Genomic DNA, 22,162 nt, shown 5'->3' with positions numbered 1-22,162 from the left:
TGACTGTTGTTATTTTACAGCTGCAAACAGATAATGTGCTGTCTAGCCCAACAATCAAGTGAGAAAATTGACAGGTTTCGAGCTCATGCTGGATCTATTTTCTTGAATCTTTTGTACTTTGACAGTCCTCCAGTTCCCCACCTTCCTTATAGAGAAGAATTAGAGAAGATATTTGCAAGGTATGAGAAGTTTTGTATATTTTCATCAGACTTTTGTTCCAACATACTCAGCAAAAAGAAAAAAGGAAATTTCATAATATACCATAATTATTTACTTCTTTTTACAGATCAGAATCTGCTATTTTAAATTGGAATGCCCCTTCACAGGCATTCCCCTGCATTACTCAGCTCCTTGCATTGCCTGCCTATCGATACCATGTCTTATTAGGGTTGGCAGTCTCAGTTGGCGGCTTAACAGAGTCAACGGTAAGAAAATATTTTAGTTTTCAGTTTTTCTAAAGGAGCCATGATACAACTCCTGGAAAAAAGTTGCCCTCCCTCCTTCTAGGGGTGTTGTATGGGTGTGTGGGGTACTTTGTAACCCACAGGGTGCTTTTTGTGATTACTTTTATTCCCTAGGGTCTTAGGATATATTTGAAAGCAGCTTGATTAGTACATGTCTTCCACCACAGTGAACTTAAAAAAATTTACTCATCTATAAAATATAAAGGTTGAACTCAATTTGCCTTTAAGGTCTTTTCCAGTTCTAGAATCCTATAAAACCTGCCTTTAGTAAACTACAGCAGTGTTAAAGGACAGAGACTGTAGGATAGAAAGATAATAATAACTATTGGGCCTTTTTATTTTCTTTTCTCAATTTTTGCCCTTGTTGAGATCTTTTAACTTTCTGAGTTAGAATGGTTTGGCATTATTATGTGTATTTCCATACAAAATCAACAAGTTTAAAAGGTCATTTTTATAATCAAATAGTTTGATGGTGGAAAATCTTTTTTTTTAAACTCTTAACTTCTGTGTATTGGCTCCTACATTGGAAGAATGGTAAGGGCGGGCAATGGAGGTTAAGTGACTTGCCCAGGGTCACACAGCTGGGAAGTGGCTGAGGCCAGATTCAAACCTAGGACCTCCCATCTCTAGGCCTGACTCTCAATCCACTGAGCTACCCAGCTGGCCCCACCCCCCCACTTTTTTTTTTTTTGGCAGTGGAAAATCGTGCAGTAAAAGTATGTTTTAGTAGTATAAAGATACTATTATATTTAATATTTTAAATATTAAATGAATTATATTTTAAATATGAGTATTTTATATTTAATACTATAAAGATATAGACTATGTAAATTGGCAAGTGTTGGGCTTTAAAGAAACCAGCCCATATCTCTGATTTCATTGATGGAAGTTTGTGATACATATGAGTTGCACTTTATTATAATGTATAGTCATAAGGAGTTGCCTAAAGCAGTGAGAGGTGAAGTAATTTGTTCTTGTTCTCACAAGCAATATGTAATGGAGTTAGGACACTGCCTTGCTAAAGAGGATAAAACTGAGAAAGTCATTGTGAAAAGATAGGCATACCAGTATGCTATTAGTGGAAATATAAATTGGTCCAACCACTCTGGAAAATAATTCAGAATTACTACATTTATAAATGATGGATATAAATATACATTATTCATGTTTTTATAAATGAATAATTTGTAATTATAAGTGTCAAAATTGTTCATACCCTTTTAACTAGAGTCACTTAATCATATTACCTGAAAAAGTCAAAGAAAGGCCTCATAGGATTGAAAGTATTTGTCATAACAAAAATATTGGAAACAAAGTATCTTATCAATTGAGGAATGACTGAAGCATCTGGAATATGAATGTAATAAAATACTCTATCAACGTAAGAGATGCTGAATATGGAGAATTCATAGAAACTTGGGAAGATTTGTGAGTTCATACAGAAGAAATAAATCAGAACCTCTCTACTTAATGGCCGTAGTTATATATGTATATATTTAGGAAATTTTATTTTATATTTAATTTTATTATTATCTATAGTTATGAATTATTATATTTATTATTAAGGTTATATGGTTCATTAGGTTCTAAAAAGACTTAGCTGAACTTTTTTACTACATATCCTTGGTTCTTGAGATAGTTTTTAAGAGTGTACACATGGGGTTAATTTTCCTTAAAATATCTTTATCTGCAAGAGATGAATTTTTTTCCTCAAGTGTCTCTATTGGAATGTTTTTCTGTGTTACAGGTTAGGTACTCAACACAAAGTCTTTTTGAGTACATGAAAAAAATTCAAAATGATATCCAAGCCATGGACAGCTTTAGTGAAACTTTGCTCCAGGTATTTAAGGACAACCTACTGAATGACAGGTAATTGAAACACTCTTTAAAAAGTTATCAGAATAGTGTAGTTGTAGTAGTAGCAGCAGCAGTAATACCTTCTATTTGTGTAGCACTGCATTTCACTTTTACTATTTCTCACTTATAAAATGAGGAAACTGTGCCATGGTCCATATGTTCTATTCAAGCTGAAAAATTATTTAACACCTGTATCTCCTTATTCTTCCCAAAAATCTAATGTGGAACAGAGACATATAAATTAATAAATAAGACAAAATAAAATAATTATTAGCATGAGCCATATAAAATTTAATGACTAAACCATTTAATTTATGAATAATTAAATTAATATGCAATGTGTTCTCATTTTACTTTGTCATTTGTTTTACTGATTTGGTATTGAATTCTTATGATTTTGATGTGTATTTTAAAATTGTCATGAAACCATATTTTTATTAAATGTATCAACAAACAGTCTACTTCCTTCAGATCTTTGTCATAATAATTTTTTTCAATGAGATCTAAAGCAGATGAATTTGATGTGGAGATGGTAATATATTAGGACTTGGAGGATCCCAATTCCCGGGGGAATGCTGTAAAAATACATTGATAGAGCAATAATAATAAAGAGAATTTGCTATAATTTCCTCTATTCAGTTCAAAACTTAACAAAAATAAAACAAAGAAATAAAGAAAAAGTCCTACCAGAATCTCAGGAAATTGTGGACTGGAGATAAGTTAAAATTGATAGAAGTTTAAATATAAAATTACCCAATTCCACAACAAGACCACTGCAGTGACAGATGACCAAGGAGCCACTTCCAACCCACACAGATAAAGAGGCCAACATCTAGCATCTGCATCCATTGGTGGAGACAAGAGAAAACCAGCACCATTTAAAGAGGCAACCCAGGGGCCTCAAGTCTACAGTACCAGGACCCAGGAATCCACATTCAACCCATGAAACATATCTGCCCATGTTCAATCAAGTATCCAGGCAATTGTTGTCCAAATCAAAATCTTAGTAGCCTAGACTTTAAAGTATAGCAGAAGGAAAAGCTGGACAGTTCCTATAGAGGTTAGGGCATTTAAACAAATGCTTTCAAAAAACTACCAAAGGGTCTCAGAGGCTGTCACTACGGCTGATCCAGTATATCTCTGATTGTCTACTATATATGACGATCCATCTGTGAATAAGGTAATATCGGGGTCTTTCATTGGCTTATCATCTAAATCAGGTCTTGTTTTATGCGTGATGTTAAGTGTATCTTCACAGATGTGTAGACTTTCTCTTTCCAGAGATAAATCTGGAATCAGAGTAGCAGGATTTAAGTTTCTGCACCAATGAAAAGTTATATTTTCACTAGCCAACAGGATTGCTTGGTATCTTGATAATCTCTGAGAAGTGAATGCCTGCAAGTTGGTGTTTCTTAAAGTAGATTCCACTTGGTGTTGGGAAAATACTTTCAGTTCACTCCCTAATACCAAGGATGAAGACTTTTTAATCATGATGGCTACAGCAGCTATGGCTTTTAAACAACTAGGCATACCACAAATCACTGAATCTAACTTAGAGCTGTAGTAAGCAACTGGTGTAAGTCTATTCTGGAATGTTTGTGTGAGAACACTGGAGGCTATCCCTTTGTCTTCATGCACATAAAGTAGGAATGGTTTGTCATGATCAGGGATACCCAGGGCTGGAGCCGATAGAGTAAGTGATTTTAATTTCTCTAATGCATGGATATGTTCTTTATTCAGCTTTAACGGTTCTGGAACTTCCTTCTTGGTTAGCTCTATCAGAGGTCTTGCGATGTGAGCATAACCTGGAATCCAGTTTCTACAGAAGCTCGTTATTCCTATGATTGCCCTGAGTTGCTTTTTGTTCTTAGGCAAACTCAAATTTTGTATATCTTGTGTTCTCTTTTTGGAAATTCTTCTGGAGCCTTTCTCTAGGATGAATCCTAAATAATTTACTTTTTCCTTCACGAATTGAAGTTTCAATTTGGAAATTTTATGGCCCCTTTTGCCTAGCTCTTTCATCAAGTGTACGCTATCAGTGTAACAGACTTCAGCAGATGGTGACATTAGCAGGATATAGTCAACATAATGTACCATTTTGCTGTCAAGGAATGTTATCGACTCAAGGTCTCTCTGCAGAATTTGGCAGAAGACTGAAGCTGAATCTGCAAATCCCTGGGGCAAACGAGTCCAAAAGACAGATTTACCCTTCCATGAGAAAGCAAATAGCTTCTGGCTGTCTCTGTGCAGGGGAACAGAGAAGTACGCAGAGCTCAGGTCCAGAACAGTAAACCAAGCAGCTTCAGGTGGAATGGCTACAATGATTTGCGATGGGCTTGGTACCACGGCATAGGTCTTTTGCACATGGTCATTTATTGCTCTGAGATCTTGAACTAAACGCCATTGAGTCTTCCCATCAGGAGATAATTTTGCTTTCTTTATTGGCATGATTGGTGTATTGTATTGTGAAAATCCATATTTTAATATACCCTGCTTCAATAAACTCTCTATGATGGGTTTCACTCCTTCTATCGCTTCTTGACTAAGTCTGAACTGAGGAATTCTTGGAGGTAAGCCTTCTTTCACCTCTATCTTTACTGGTTCCGCTGACAATATCCTGCCCACCTCATTTGAATTTTTAGCCCACACATAATTTGGAATATCTGGAATGAGGTTCCAGATACCTCATAGATGTTATCAGTTGATTGGTATGATGGTTCCTCACTACATGTGTCTAAAAATAAAATGGGATGATGTTTCAGAGATTTCTTGGGTATGTGTAAATAAATTTGTCCATCCGGTTGACATTGGATGGTTGCAGCCAATTTGCATAAAAGATCTCTTCCCACGAGTTTTGAAGGACATGATGGCATCAATAGGAAGGTGTGTTCAAGAGTCAGCAGTCCAAATTTTAGCATTTTAACCTTTAGCTTCAGGACTTGTTGTGTTACCCCAGAAGCTCCTCTTACTCTTAAACTGCCTTGAAATTGACATCCTTCAGGTGGTTCTCGTAGTACGGAACAAGTTGCCCCCGTGTCCAGTAATCCCTCATAGTGTACCCTCCTGATTTCTAGAGTATCTAAGGGTTCTCCACTGTCATTGGACTTCACTGGCACTAAAGGTAATAAAGAATCCTCAGTATTTGGTGTACACTTATCATTGATTCTGTGTTGCGTATGGTCTTTTGTCTCTAAACCCAAACTCCCTATAGCACCATTAGGCAAGTTCAGTTTAGATTCAGGATTACAGAAAGCAGGCTTAAAGAGCATACTCTCATTGAGAGCTTGTAAGTCATTTTCATTATTGCCAATTCCATGTTGGCTTTCATTAAGGGCTTCAGAAATGGAGGCTTGATTTGATTTATCTTCCACTCTGCTCTTTAAAGAACTGTCAAGCCTCAAATCAGCAATCTTCCTTTCAGTAGTATCCGGGAAGATATGATAGTTGGAATGTGTTCCCTTCAACACTTCAGGTACAACTACTGATTCAAAAGCTGACTGATGTTCCCTATTTTGCCCTACTGTTTTTGTGACTGACATTAGATGATTTTTGTTATCAATCACAGCAACAGTCTCATTGATGTTATGCTTAGCCACACTGATTGCAGAAGAAGACAACTGTTCCCTATCTCTTTCCCAAAGTTTAGGATGAAATTCTGTAGCTAAGGGATTGAGAAAGGTGGATTTGGACTTTCCTACACAGCTGCTATCATCTTTTAATTCAGTGGGTCGTTTCTTTAAAATCAAATTCTTGCCAACATCTAGACTTTTTTGCTCTTTAACCTCTAACTGTGACATTATGTCTAAAGCAATCGAATGGGAAAGAATTGTTGCATCTAATTCCCCCGAGGTTACTAAAAGTGTTCCTTTCTGGAAACTTTGTAAATCTTCGCCATGATGTTCTTTATCCAAGTTGTCCCTCTGTTTTATACTTGGAATAAAGAGAGGAATTTTAGTTTTTGATGATTCTAAACCAGTTTGCAAAATCTCTTGATGTGATTCTTTGCAATGGCCTGATTCATGCTTCTCACCCAATGTGTGTGATATGGAATGAGAAAGCTGATCCCTTATATAATCATCCTCCTTAATGCCAAAGATTTCTTTGCACATTTGCATTATCTCTTCCCATTGCTCATTATCTACCACAGACCTATGTGTATCCTCTGTGTAGATTACTTTAGACACTTGCTCTATTTTGCCCAGATTTCTCATTTTGCTTTCCTCATTTATATTAGACTCTGCCACACTCAAATTACACTGATTGATAGATTTAAAATCAGGAATCTCGATTCATAATGATTTTTTCGGTTTTGTTCCCATTTATACATATCTCTCCATGTCATCTAACGAAGGTGTTTGACTGTACTTTTTACAAGTGTGATTGCAGCAAGTACCTTCATGTTTATCTTCATTATGCTTTTTAGATTTATTATTCCTAGCCCATTTTGAATTATAAAATGTCTTTCTATTATCTCTTTGATTATTTGGTTTTGAAAAATCTATTTGTTGCTTAAATCTACAAACATGAATAACGTGTCCGATCTTCCCACACAAATAGCAATGGGGTGATGATTTTGATTTTGGGGTGCTGTTGGCAGGTTGTCTAAATTGATATCCACTTGTTTGGAGAGCAAAATTCTTTACCTCCTCAATTTCCTTCTCACATCTAGATTGCCTTAATTGACACTTTAAATCTGCTACGATCTCATCTTTATCATTGTCAGATTGCCTAGCCATTCTTACTTCTTTCTGTTTTGAATCATGTATATACGCCACATGTTGCCTAATATCCTCCAGTGGTAATGATTCCCACTGTGGACAACTTTGCCTGAAATAATTTTGTATTGGGATTGAGGTTCCCTTTACAGATTGCCTCCTTATATGATCAGTTGTATCCTGGGCATGTGTGTCTCTAAGTCCTAAAATTGTTTCTGCTGCTTCAATAACTCTATCTAGAAAACTGCTTGGGTGTTCTTCTTCCCCTTGCCTCAGTTTTTCAAATTTCTGCCAGGCATTTGGTCTTTTTGCAAATGATCTCATTGCTTCGATAAGATCAGCCCTGCATCTTAACAAGTATCTCATGTTAGCGTGTTGAGTGAAATCCAAGTCCTGATGCACCAGTGGCCATGACTTTAAATTGGGATTCGTCCTAGTTTCATTGAGGAATTTTTCCTTTTCCGAGGGAGAGTAAAATTCCCCCAAAAGAAATTCGACATCGTCAAAACTAGGGTTGAAAAGAGTGAATACCCTTTTTAATTCTTTTAGGCTCTTGTAAGGTTTTTCGTAGAACCTGGGAAACCACCTTTTCAAAACTTCCATGTCACTAGGAGTGAATGCCTTGTATGTTTTGACATGCACCATTCCCTCTCCAGGTTGCACAATAGTCCTGTCCACTATTGGAAGTACAGAGACCACTGCATTTTGAATCAGTTGCTCTTTCTCGGTTTCCTTTTGCCCCCAAAATTTTTACAATTTCTAGTTGTAAGATCATGTGCTTATCGAGTTCCTTGCCTTCACATATTTGTTTGTTATGATTAAAAATGATGAGGGCCGAGATCAAAAGGGAGAATAGTATTTTAATAAAAGCCATGCTGATAGAGATAAACTGACCACGCGCCTGTAAGAAAAACCTATTCCAACCTCACCTCAGCCATTTACCTTCCTCTCTCCTCCAGCTCAGGTAACTAAAGAGGAAGTTCCAAGTCACTTCCCCCTAATTTCAAACAGTCCCTCACCTTGAATACGTTATCCAAAACCGGAAACCCATGAAACCCATTGGATCACGGGAAATGTAGTTTTAAGGACCCCCACAGGTCCACAGACGTTTGTCAAACATTATATTGAGGTTCAATCCTTCCAAATAGAACCCCAGGTGATTTTAACTAACACATGTTTTAATACCTGGAACAGGTAGTTTGATGTTCTCTACTATTTCCTTGCTTTCATTATCAGGTTTTGGAGAAGATGCCTTGTAATAATTGAACAGATGAATCAGGACCGCTTTTGAAATTGCCATAAAATGCCATAGAGATAGAACAATTGCCACAGCTGTTGGTATGAAGCATATACACTCAGCTAAAGTGAAGGCAAACCATTTATAATAATCATAGATTTCACTTAATTGTTGTATCAAATTTGGTACCTTTATCAGCCAAAATGTATATAGTCCCTGCATAAAAGACCAAATAAGCAAGAAAAGACTGCCTAACACAAAAATTATTCTTGTGAAATTCATTTTCTTTTGCTTCAGAAGATTGTAGGTTTTGTTTAACTTGGCTCGCCAGATGTAATGGGGATAATTTGAGGAAAGGTGTGTGGTAAAAGGGGATTTTGAAGGGAGGTTGTCAGGGACTTGCTAGGTAAGTAATATGGGTTACAGGTAGGCTGGAATAGGGAGATTCAGGCTGAAGGAGATTCAGGAGATAAGGCTGAAGTCAGGGAGTATAGCACTGAAGGTAACAAAAATCTTCAGGGAGAGAAGGAATTAATCTAAACAGGCAAAGACAGCAGGGCTTATAAACTAGGACTTAGACTAAAGACAAACTGAGGGAAATAGACTGAACTGAAATTAACTGCAGGCTTTAGTTAATTTCACAGGAAGGGACTTGTTTTGAAGTTACACCTTCCTTCAAGATGGATACCCCGGCTTCCCTTCAAGCCCAGAGTATGTTGGTTCTTTCCCTTTTCTTCCCTCTCTTACTAATTAACTGACAAAGTAACTAACTGGTCTGTTGAAAAACAAAAGGGTTTATTGTTTTAAGATTGATTTGTCAGGAAAGTGGATTAAGGAAGCCCTAACAGTTGTTTAAAGAAACCTCAGGTGGGGGAAGGGAGGCAAAGATGGAGTTTGAGCAAGGTCCTGCCTTAGCTCAGCTTTCAAGGTGCTCTTGAAATCTAAAGGGAATAAAATGATGACTAACTAACCTTTCTAGATAAGATACCCCCAAATTATAGTTAAACCCCTCACAGATTTGAACTACTCTCTGATTTACTCTCCTTATTCACTCCACAGACATTTAAGGGAAGGGAAGGAAGATAGGAAATGAGGTAGGGTATGGAGATTCAAAGGGTTTATCTAAACTAACAATTCTTAAATAAATATTCCAAAGCTAGACTCAATTTTCAATTCTACAGATAGGCAAAGAAGCAGCTCAGCTGGTCTGACTCTCTCTCCATGAGATCCCCAAACCAACTGAAACTTTTCTTCAAGATTCTAAACTCCTAACTGATTTCAGAACTCAGCCAAAGCTTGAAAAAGCTGTCATGACCCCCTCTCTCTGCACTACAGAATTTTGGGGGCAAAAGGAAACCGAGAAAGAGCAACCGATTCAAAATGCAGTGGTCTCTGTACTTCCAATAGTGGCCAGGACTATTGTGCAACCTGGAGAGGGGGTGGTGCGTGACAAAACATACAAGGCATTCACTCTTAGTGACATGGAAGTTTTGATTTTATCCCCATTACACCACACAAACCTTAAATATGGGAATAGAATTTGACCTAAGCAAATAGAATTTGACAAAAGCAAAGACCTAAGAAACTAAGGCTACAGCTATCAGTAAACAGAAAAACAAACACAAAATGAAACAAATTGAAGAAATATATTGGACTGAGACAAGCCCAAGTGATGAACTCTGAAAAACAGAGTACACCCACGTGTCCAAGTAGTATTTGAGGAAAAAAAGAATAGCGTGGCCACAAGGAGTAGAAAAGTACTTTGAAGAAATGAAACAAGAAATATAAAACAAGGGGGCAACTGGGTGGCTCAGTGGATTGAGAGTCAGACCCAGAGATAGGAGATCCTGGGTTAAAATCTGGCCTTAGACACATCCTACCTGTGTGACCCTGGGCAAGTCACTTAACCCCCTTTGCCCAGCCCTTACCACTCTTCTACCTTAGAACCAATACCCAGTATTGTTTCTAAGATGGAAGGTAAGAGTTAAAAAAAAAAGAAATATAAAACAGAATAAATATGGGAGCAAGAGGAAGCATGGAATTGACTAGGTGAAAACTTTAGAATTAGTTTAACTCTTTGAAAATTAGAATGGGACAGATAGAAAACAACATCATGAGCAAATAGGATAAATTAAAACAAAATTAAAAATTTGGAAAAGTATGAAGTATATATACCATATAAATGTGAATTTGCCCATAACTATGGGGAAAAGAAGCTGGTGCCTTGTCCATGGATGGAGAGTGCCAGTACATGTGGTGGCCAGAGATAGCCATGTGTGGGAACTGAAAAGGAGAACATGCAGTGAGGGTCCTGGGTGGAGGATATGTTGGGGCTGGACACAGACAGGAAAAGATGGGCAAAACTCATGAGTATCTCATTCTTCTTCAGTTCGTATACTTTTCATCATCCTGGTGCACTAACTTTAGCCAGAGTATAGTTTCTTTGATAAGCTGTACCTACCTTCAAGAGTAAATCTACCATTGCTGAAGATGCTGGACCAAATGCTGGCCAATGGCTGTTTTGACATCTTTACTACTTCTTATTAATAATGGATCAGTGATTGATTCCCTTGCTTAGAAATACTGAGTCAGAGGAAGTAATGAGATAAAATTGTATTTGTCTTATAGTAAAGTGAGTTTGTCATTCCCAAGTCCAGGAACACAGTGTTAAAGAGTTAAGCATATCTTAAATCAATCAAGAAACAAATTATAATTAAAATAAAATAAAAATCAAACAGTTACTATATGGCAGTCAATGCTTTACACTGGAGAGCACAAAGACAAAAACAAAACATTCCCTGCCATTAAGGAAAGTTACATTCTAGAGGGAGAAAACAGTGTGTAAAAGATATCAGAAGTAAATGCAATGCAGTTTTTTGTTGGAGAAGGGACATGTAGGGTGCAATAGGATAAGGAAAGGTCTTATATAGGAAGTTTCATGTTAGCCGAGTAGTATTTTAAGGCTTATGTCATGTGTATTTTTTCACTTAGGGTATCTGTACCATTGCTGAAGATGCTGGACCAAATGCTGGCCAATGGCTGTTTTGACATCTTTACTACTGAGGAAAAGTAAATAATATTTTTTCTTGATGTATCTCTCTTGTTTTATTTCTATGAAGGGCTAATGCATTTATAACAGTAAATTGGTAACATGATTACAAGAATCTGTTATAGAGATTCTTATCCTGGGGTTCGTGAACTTTTAAAAAATATTTTGATAACTCATTATAATTGATTTCTTTTTTTTTATTACATCCTTTTAATCTGTACATTTAAAATGCAGGCCAAAAATGTTATCAGATTGCCAAAGAGGGGTACCAAGACACAAAAAGGGTTAAGAACCTTGATCTAGTGAATAGGCTTATTAGACTTAAATTTCTAGTGCAATAAAAGTCATATCCCTACAGGCATTTGTATGATCTGTAGGAAAATATAAGTAATGGGTCACCAGGGATATTAAAATCAACTCTGGGGTTTGTGGGAACACTCTCTGGGATGTAAGAGAGACTATAACTGAACACTGAAGTCTTGTACAGCTACACCACTCCCAACTGAAAAAATAACAGCCAACTATCACTCTGGCCAGAGGCCTTGAATTAACTGACAAGGTAACAAGGTGAAATTGGGTTTTAATTAGAAACAACTAAAAGGAGGGATAGGAATGACTACTCTAAAATCTTAACACCTAATAACAAAACCCAAAGGGACAGGGAAGGACTTATTCAACTACACTAATTTAAGCTATCTAACTAACAGGGCCCAAGGAGCTATACTGGAGTCTCTGGGTTTCTGTCTCAAACCTGGAACCTGCCAGGCTTGAGTACAGCTGGGGCTTTTGTGGCTTTGGGATTTCTCACTGCAATCCACTGATGATGTCTGGATGCCAGGAGCTACAGTTGTCTCAGGAACCAAGTAGTAAGGGGTTTGCTTGAAACACTGTCCTCTTCTCTTGTTCTTTCCTTAAATGCCACACCACACAGGATCCCAGGGGAAAACAGGATGCAAGGTGTCCTTTGCTCTGAGGTCTCCCAGGCTGGCAACAGTTTTTGCCTACCACTAATGGAGTCCACACACAGAACACAGATAGACTTCTTCCTCCTTCATTCCAACCTGGAATTCCCAGCTCCAGCTCCTCCCTGCTAGGTACTTCCTAATCAATATATAATCAATACCTAATAACTAGCTAATCGAATCTTACTCATAACAGATCATAGATTGAATTAGGTTCAAAATATATATTGAGTGCGTGCCCTCTGAGGTAATGATGGTCAGCGGGGGATAATACAAAAAAACGTAGCATCTCTACTGTGGAATTTTTAGATGTAGGTGAGAGAACTACAATGAATATAATAATAATATAAGAAAATATATTGAGTGTTAAGCTGATTGGTAGGTTTTATTAGTATTATAGGGAGTCAGTAGTAGCAGAAAGGTTATAAAGTGAATTCTTTGAAACATTTAGGGGTAGCTAAGTGGCACAGTAGATAAGAGTGCCAGACCTGAAATGAATAAGAGGAGTTCATATCCTTTCTTACACACTTATTAGCTCTGTAATTCTGGGCCTTCCTTACTGTTATAAAGAAGGAGGCACAATGTTGATATGGGGAGGAATAAAGGGGATAGCTGAGTTAAGGGATGAATGGGTATAGGAAGGTAAGGGAATGAATGGGAGTATATAGGAAGGGCTGCTCAAACAGGCTAATTACTGAGGCTAGAGACAGAGGGTATTGTGAGGAAAATAGGCAGAGTCTTTCAGGCAGGGAAGGTATCTTTATGATACAAGAGGAATTTGGGTCAGCCAGAAATGTTTTAGATCTGGCTGAAGGGTTTCTCTTGTTAATTTCTAAGGTCCCTTCAGGGAGAAGTCAAGAGGCTCCTCCCTGCCAGTGAAACTGAATGTCTGCAGGAAGTCTCGGCTGGGTACTTCCTGCCCAAGATGGATGCCTAGGTTTCCCCCAAGAAATAAAAGGAAAGTAATTTCTTCCTCTTTAACCTTTGCTTTAGAACTCAATACAATGATTCACCAGAGGCTTTTGGGTAGATAACAAAGGGGATTTATTGATGCCAGTGATAGACCGAGGGAAAGAGGGTTTTAAAGGTTTTGTAACAGCTGCTAGGGAGAAAGCTGGTGCTGGGGGAAGAGGGTCAGACTGAGAGAGGCCGGCTCTCCCAGTCAGAAAGGTTTCACTGCCCTAAAGTAGAGGTATTTATCAGATCACTAAATAAGGGGGTGGCTTGATTTAGGATGTCCTTCTTGCCTACAGAAGCTAAACCCATGATGTTCAACCGCCAATCCACCCTTCCTCCCAGGGCCCAATGGGGAAATCCAGGGAAATAGCAGGATATAAATGGAGAGGTCAGGAAGAGTTCCAGAGAAATCAGGCTAGGTCCAAAACTCCCAAAGACAAAAGGCACAGGCAAAGGCAAAAGCCAAAAGCCCCCAAAGCCAACAGGCAAAAAGCCCCTCAGTTGGAACTTCAGGACTATTTGTAGTATCAGGCTCCAACTGTTTTTCTGTGAACATTCTAAAACTTCTAACTGCCAGAGCTGCTATAGTTGATTTGCAAAAGCAAAAAGCTTCTGCTGCAACCCTGCATTACATTACTTAACCCTGTTCACCTCAAATGTTCTCTTCTACAAAATGAGCTGGAGAGGAAATGGAAAACCACTCCAGTATTTTTGCCAGAAATCCCCAAAATGTAGTCATGAAGAGTCGGACATAACTGAAATGACAGAACAACAATATGAAACACTTAAAGAACAATTAATCTTAATATACTATGTAAACAATTTAAAAAATAAAGAGTCCTACCAAATGTTTTCTATAACACAAATATTGTTTTGATACCTAAGCCAGAGAGAGTGGAAAAAAGAAAATTATAAACCAATTTCCCTAATTAATATTGGTGAAAAAATTTTAAATAAAATTCTAACAAAGAGATAATAGCAATATTCTACAGAAATCATAGACTTACAACTAGATGGGTTTCATAGTAAGATTGTATGATTGGTTAAATATTGATAAAATGAAGTATAATTTACTTTATCAATAACAAAAAAAACCCAAAAATCATGATTCTATCAATAGATTCAGAAAAAGCTTTTTAACAAAATATAACCCCCATTCATATTAAATACAACTAGAAAGTATAGGAAACAAATGAAGCTTTCCTAAAAATGATAGTCTCTTATCTAAAATTTAAAGCAAGAAGTGTCTGTAAAAGGAACAAACTAAAATAAGAAGTCTTCTCAGTAAGATCAGGGGTGAAGTAAGGATGACCATTATCACAATTATTTTTTTTTTAACCCTTGTACTTCGGTGTATAGGTGGAAGATTGGTAAGGGTGGGCAATGGGGGTCAAGTGACTTGCCCAGGGTCACACAGCTGGGAAGTGGCTGAGGCCGGGTTTGAACCTAGGACCTCCTGTCTCTAGGCCTGACTCTCACTCCACTGAGCTACCCAGCTGCCCCCCCATTATCACAATTATTGTTCATTATTGTGCTAGAAATTAATAGTTATAACAAATTGAACAAATTGAAAGAATAAGAATAACAACAAAAATGAAAGAATAAATAAGAAGAAACTATCATACTTTTCAGATGATATGATAGTATACTTAAACTAGAAAATCAGCTAAAAAACTAGGTGAAATAATTAACAACTTTAACATAGTTACAAGATATAAAATAAACCCTAATAAATTATCAGCAAATCCCAGCAAGATGAGATAGAGAAATTCTATTTAAAATAACTATAGAGAATATAAAATACTTGAGATCCTACTTTCAGAACCACACCCAAGAGCTATAGGAACAAAGCTTTTTTCATAAGTAAAGACAGATCTAAATTGGTGAAATTACTTATAGGTAGTCTGAGCCAATATAGTCAAATATAATCAGAATCTTAGTTTATATATTCAGTGCCACATCAGTCAAAATACTAGAGAATTATTTTGTGAAACTAGAAGAAATAATAACAAAATTTATCTGGAAAAACAAAAAGTCAAGATTATCAAGGAGATCAATGAAAACATGGGGCGGGAGGGAAAGATAGCATAGCAGGACCAGATTTCAATCTAGATTATAAAGTAGTATTCATCAAAAAAATCTGGAGCAGCAGGTTAAGAACTAGAGTGGTTCCAAAATGAAATCATTTAGGTACACAGTAGTTATCATAGCAACCTACTGTTTAATTAATCCAAAGATTTCAGCTATTGGAGTGAGTACTCACCATTTGACAGAATTTGATTCGAAAACTGCAGTGCGGTCTGGCAGAAACCAATATCTCACACCATATACCAAGATAAGGTCAAAATGGGTATATGGTTTAAACATAAAGAGTGATATAAATTAATGGAGCATGGAAAAAAAATAACCTCTCAGATCTATGGATAAGAGACAGTTCATTACCAAACAAGAGACAGAGTGGATCACAAGAAATAAAATGGATAATTTTGATAACATGAAATTAAAAGGTTTTGCATAAACAAAACTAACATAGCCAAAATTAGAAGGAAAATAGGAACCTGGGAAAAAACACCTTTATAGCATTTTTCTCTAATAATTGCTGCATTTCTCAAATATACAGGGAACTGAGCCAAATTTATAAAAATAAGAGCCATTCCTCCTGTTGACAGAAATCAAGCTATCAGGAGTCATGTGAAAAAGTACTCTAAATTGATTTAGAGAAATACAAATTAAAACAACTCTGAGGTACTATTTCACACCTATCAGATTGACTAACATGATAGAAAAGGAAAACATTACAAATGCTGGAAGGAATGTAGAGCTGTGAAGTTATCTGATCATTCTGCAGAAAAATTTAGAACTATGCCCAAAGGTTTATAAAATTTTACATAGCCTTTGACCCAGGAATACCACTACTAGTTCTGTATTCCAAAGAAATCTTGGAAAAAACAAAAGAATCTATATTCACAAAAATATTTATAACAGCTTTTTTTGTGGTAGCAAAATCTGGAAACTGAGGGGATGCCCATCAGTTGAGGAGTGGCTGAACAAATTTTGATACATAATTTTGATGGAATACTATGGTGTTGTAACAAATGATAAAGCATATGGTTTCAGAAAAACCTGGTAAGTTTTATAAGCTGAGGTAAATTGAAATGAATAGAACTAAGGTGAATATCATGCACTGTTACAGCAATATTTTAACAATAATATGCTGTGAAAGAATTCTGATCAATAGAAAGAACTGATTAAAATAGTGATACAAGACATTTCCAAATGATTCATGATGAAAAAAAGGCTATTGGGGCAGTTAAGTGGCTCAGTGCATTGAGAGCCAGGCCTAGAAATAGGAGGTCTTGGGTTCAAATGTGGCCCCAGACACTTATCTGTATGACCCTGGGCAAGTCACTTTATTTCCTTTACTTACTTCTCTTACTTCTCTTCTGCCTTGGAACCAATATACAGTATTGTATAAAAAAAGAAAAGCAAGCTTATTAACCTCCAGATAGAAAGAACTGATAACTTCCAAAATCAGAGTGAAGCATTTTTTAATGTGAAGGAAGATGGCTTAGCAATACCAGATCTCAAACTGTACTATAAAGTAATAATCATCAGAAACAACCTACTATTGGTTATCTTCCCTGTTAGACTGCTCTCTCTGAGAAAAGGTACTGTCTTTTCCCTCTTTCTCTCCCTCCCTCTCTTCCTCTCACTTCTCTCTCTTTTTATTTCTCCAGAGATTAGCACAATGTCTGACACATAATAGAGACTTAATAAATACTTCTTGACTTGATTTATACAACATTAATTTTACATTTCATTTAAATACCAGAATTTGTTTAGTCGTTCCCTCATTTGATGAGCATCTCTTCTATGCCTACAGTGACAAAAGTGATCTATATAGCAAGCTAGCTGCCTGAAGAATATGTTAGCTCACCTGATTTTATCTTAGAAAATGAAAAATGTATTTGCTTTTTGTTTTATACTCATGTATTTTAGTTTTGTTGAAGTGATTATATGTAATGGTTCTGTAATATTGGACTAAACTTGAAGAGAACTAATTCTGTTATTATATAGAGACAAATATGGGTTCCGGGATTTTAACAATGTTTTAGTTTGGTTTATAAAGTGATTGTTTTCTATCTTACTTTCCAATTATATTTGTTGAAATATCACACTGTTTCATATCATACTGTTGAAATATCAATTACATATTGATAATAATAGCTAATATTTGTATAGGGCCTATTATGTGCCAGGTTCTTTATAAATATCTCATTTGATCCTTACAACCACCCAAGGAGACAAGGAAACTGAGGTAAACAGAAGTCAGGTGACTTGTCCAAGGTCAAAAAACTGGTACCTGAGGGGGCAGCTGGGTAGCTCAGACCTATAACAATCTTCCCCAGGATAAGGATTCCCTAGCAGGGTGCACAGGAACTCCTTGTTGTTAGTTAATCAGCCTCTGGGAGAAGATTTCCTTGAAGGAGTTGGTGGAAGTGGTGACCATGTGTGAGCAGAGCTCTGTGCCTCCCAGAGCAGGGCTGTGCCCCCAACCCTCACTCTGTGCCCCACCCAGCCTCTCAGGCCATTTTTATCACTTTTCAATAGTAACTCTGTAGGAAATTTTGGTTCACCCATTTAAAAAAATGTTTTTAAACCCTTACCTTCTGCCTTAGGATTGATATCAAGTATCAACTCTAAGGCAGAAAAAAGTAGTACAGGCTACTAGGAAATGCCTGAAGCCAGAGTTGAATCCAGGTCCTCCCAACTCTAGGCTGACACTCTATCCACAGGTCCCACACCTATCCTAGCTGGCCCATACCCACCCATTGCTTTTATACCTTTAATATGAGAATTACATGTCTAAAATAACTTTGCTTTTCTGTCTTTTTAGTCACTGGTTTTCCATGAAGTTACTTTCACTTTGTAAAGAGGAGATAAAAAAATCCAAAGACATACAGAAGCTTCGCTCAAGCATTGCTGTGTAAGTTTTAAGGTGTCTCCTGCTTAGGAGAACAACAACAAAGCCAAAATATTAAAAACATAGTTCAAAGGCTTTGAAGAAAAGTCTAAAGTGTCATTTGGGTGGGCAACTTTTCTGAATTATTTTTAAGTCCATAGACTATTCTATGAACAGTTATGTAACTTTCATTTTCATAAAACTATTTAAGTGATTAATAGAAATTCCTCTCAAATAGAAATTCCTGTCAAAATCATGTTAATTATTTATACCCACCAGAATTTACAAAATTGCTCTAGTATTTGACACTTAAAGAGTTCATTTAATTTAATATGAATTCTGCTTAAGAGAGAATCAAGGTTGGCCAGGACTGTAATAAGGCCTCTTGGTGAAGATTGTTGAAATGGAGAGCTGGGAGGGGAGATAAGTTGGACAAAATAGTAATAGAGGGAATTTAGCACACAATTTAGACACAATGGGCAGTTTAGAACCTAAACAAGAGATTTTACAAGCTTCACAAGAGTTGTCTCAGTACATAGAGTCCACTCTCTCCCTTTTTGTTTTGAAACCGGGAAAGTTTTCATGGAATATATATTTTAGTTCTCATTCAGAGAATTTATTTTCAAAGAAAAATAAATTTTATTAAGTGTGAAACTTTGACATAGTGCAGTAAAACTAAAGTAAAAACTAGTAAAAAAAGTAACAGTAAAAACAAAAATGGAAAACAAAAATAAAATAAAATAAAATGGGTATGACTGACCTTTTTGCTAAAAACAAGACAGTGATTGCCTGTGATTTTTTTTTTTTTTTTTAACAAATCATCTTTGTCCTCTGGGCTGCCAAACTGGATCTTGGTAGCAACTAAAATAAAAGGGATTTCTTTTTGGTTTTTGTTTTTGTTTTTGATTTGACTAAACTTTGTTGGATAAATGAAAGTTCAGGTATCAGAAATGATTTCTCAGCCAGATTTTGTAAAACTGAGAACTTAATTAGCAAAAAAAATTGTCAAAATTTTTGTTTTTGCTTCCAAGTTTTGAAACCCCTTTGCCAAATCAACATAATTTAGTGACATTGAATATACTGTTAGCACTTGTTGAGATTTTCTGTTGTTCTTTTATTTCCTTTCCCACAACATTTAGTTTATACAAAGTGATGTGAAAGACTCTAGTGTTGGGTGATGTTTTAATGAATTATCCTCAATAATAAATTATATTTTTTTCAACATCTCTCATATAGAAGGCTTTTTGAGAAGTTGCTTTGAAATTTTTAGGTAATAGATCATTGGCACAAGATTAGTAGTATGATTATACTGATAGCATAATCTTGCATTTTTAGGTTTTGTGGAATGATTCAATTTCCTGGAGATGTGAGGAAAAAAGTCCTATTTCAGCTCTTTCTTCTTCTTTGCCACCCTTTTCCTATAGTGAGTATCATGCATATATATATGTATATATTAATATAGATATAAACCTTTCAACATCCATTAAACTTTTTATATTATTAAAATATTTTTCCATGTGTAGATATTTAATTTTCTTTCCCTTCCCTTCCCCTCCCAGCATTTCCCTTCCCTTCCCCTCCATTAAGCATTTCCACTGGGATATACAAATTCAACATCTATTTTAAAAAACTAAATTTTTTTTAAATTACATTATTTATTTAGAATATTTTTCCATGGTTACATGATTCATGTTCTCTTCCTCCTCTCTTCCTTCCCCCTTCCCAGAGGTGACAAGCAATTCCACTGGGTTATACATGTATGATTGCTCAAAATCTATTTCCATATTATTTACATTTGTAATAGAGGGATCTTTTAAAACAAAAATCCCAACCATTTACCTATAGAACCACATGATCAATCATATATTTTTCTTCTTTGTTTCTGCTTCCAAAGTTCTTTCTCTAGATGTGGCTGACATTCTTTCTCATAAGTCCCTTGGGATTGCTCTTGATTTCTATTTTTGCTCTACATTTCTATTAGTAGCAGAATCTATTACATTTGATTGTACCAAAATGTTTTACTTTCTCTGAAAAATGTTCTGCTGGTTCTGCTGATTTCACTCTGCATCAGTTCATGGAGGTATTTTCCAATTTACATAGAAATCCTCCAGTTCATCATTCCTTTCAGTACAATTATATTCCATCACCATCATATACCACAATTTGTTCAGGCATTCCCCAGTTGGTGGACACCCAATCCAATTTTTTGCCAACACAAAGAGCATGGGTATGAATATTTTTGTACAAACATTTTTTAAATTTCTTTGGGATACAAATACATTGGTGGTATAGCTGGATCAAAGGGCATTCAGTCTTTTAAAGCCCTTTGAGGGGGCAGCTCAGTTGCTCAATGGATTGAAAGCTAGGCCTAGAGATGGGAGATCCCAGGTTCAAATCTAGCCTCAAACACTTCCTAGCTGTGTGACTCTGGGCAAGTCACTTGACTACCATTGCCTAGCCCTTGTTGCTCTTCTGCCTTAGAACCAATACACAGTATTGATTCTAAGACAGAAGGTAAGGTTTTGTTTTTTGTTTTTTTTAAAAAGCCCTTTGGGCATAATTCCAAATTGCCTGTCAGAATGGTTGGATCAATTCACAACTCCATCAGCAATGCATTAGTGTCCCAATTTTGCCACATCCCCTCATTTATTATTTTCCTTTACTATCATTTTGGCCAGTCTGCTAGGTATGAAGTGGTACCTCAGAATTGTTTTGATTTGCATTTCTCTAATTAGGAGGGATTTAGAACACTTTTTTATGTGATTATTGATAGTTTTAATTTCTTCATCTGAAAACTTCCTATTCACATCCTTGACCATTTGTCAATTGGGGAATAGTTTGATTTTTTTTGTAAATTTTACTTAGTTCCTTATATATTTGGGAAATTAGACCTTTGTCAGAGTTTTTTTATAAATTTTTTCCCAGTTGTTTACCTTCTAATTTTGGTTGCATTGGTTTTATTTGTACAAAACCTTTTTAATTTAATATAATCAAAATTATTAATTTTATATGTTATAATGTTCTCTCTCTCTTGCTTGGTCTTAAATTCATTCCTTTCCCATAGATCTGACAGACATACTATTCTGTGTTTTCCTCATTCGTTTATGATTTTATTCTTTATCTTTAAGTCATTTACCCATTTTGAATTGATCATGGTATAGGATATGAGATATTGATCTAAACCTAATTTTTCCCATACTGCTTTCCAATTTTCTCAGTAGTTTTTGTGAAATAGTGAGTTCTTGTCCCAAAATCTTCAGGTTTATCGAACACTAGCTTGCTGAGGTTATTTACCCCAAGTCTATTCCATTGATCCTCCCTTCTATCTCTTAGCCAGTACCATATTGGTTTTTTTTTTTTTTTTTTTTTTTTTTTTTTTTTTTTTTTTTTTTTTTACCCTTAACTTCTGTTTACTGATTTATAGGTGGAAGAGTGGTAAGGGTAGGCAATGGGGGTCAAGTGACTTGCCCAGGGTCACACAGCTGGGAAGTGTCTGAGGCCGGATTTGAACCTAGGACCTCCCATCTCTAGGCCTGGCTCTCAATCCACTGATCTACCCAGCTGCCCCTCAGTACCATATTGTTTTGATGATCTCTGCTTTATAGTACAGTTTAAGATCTGGTACTGCTAGGTCACCTTCCTTATTCACATTTTTTTATTAGATCCTTGATATTCTTGGTCTTTTGTTCTTCCAGATGAACTTTGTTATAATTTTTTCTAACTGTTTAAAAAGTTTTTTGGTAGTTTGATAGTGTTAAAGAACTAATTGGGTAGAGGGAGATATAGATATATAATGATGGTGATGATGTGTATCTGTCTGTGATCTCCTCAGCTGCAGTTGGGGGGAGGAACACCTTCCTATCACTCTGGCTGCTGTTGTAAATTATCCCCTTCTCTCTGACAGGTTTGGTTGATAACCTGTTAGAAATTCCTTTAAAAGTTGCCTAAGCAAGGACCC

The 22,162-nt window shown here is 36.2% G+C and overlaps 1 protein-coding gene across 1 annotated transcript in view; it reads left to right on the top strand.

Annotated features, from left to right (window-relative positions):
* The window catches only part of TBCD (tubulin folding cofactor D), a 522,548-nt gene that overhangs the window by 481,601 nt on the left and 18,785 nt on the right, over window positions 1-22,162 (top strand). The window contains exons 31-36 of the mRNA XM_044675187.1: window positions 21-179; window positions 287-425; window positions 2,212-2,333; window positions 11,265-11,342; window positions 18,139-18,228; window positions 19,540-19,627. Of these exons, the coding sequence (XP_044531122.1) occupies window positions 21-179; window positions 287-425; window positions 2,212-2,333; window positions 11,265-11,342; window positions 18,139-18,228; window positions 19,540-19,627 (676 nt within the window). The remainder of the gene's footprint in view (window positions 1-20; window positions 180-286; window positions 426-2,211; window positions 2,334-11,264; window positions 11,343-18,138; window positions 18,229-19,539; window positions 19,628-22,162) is intronic.

Source organism: Gracilinanus agilis, chromosome 4 (genome assembly GCF_016433145.1).
Source record: "Gracilinanus agilis isolate LMUSP501 chromosome 4, AgileGrace, whole genome shotgun sequence".
Taxonomy (NCBI): domain Eukaryota; kingdom Metazoa; phylum Chordata; class Mammalia; order Didelphimorphia; family Didelphidae; genus Gracilinanus; species Gracilinanus agilis.
The sequence above is the reverse complement of the archived record's forward strand: the minus strand, read 5'-3'. Positions and strand labels throughout refer to the sequence as shown.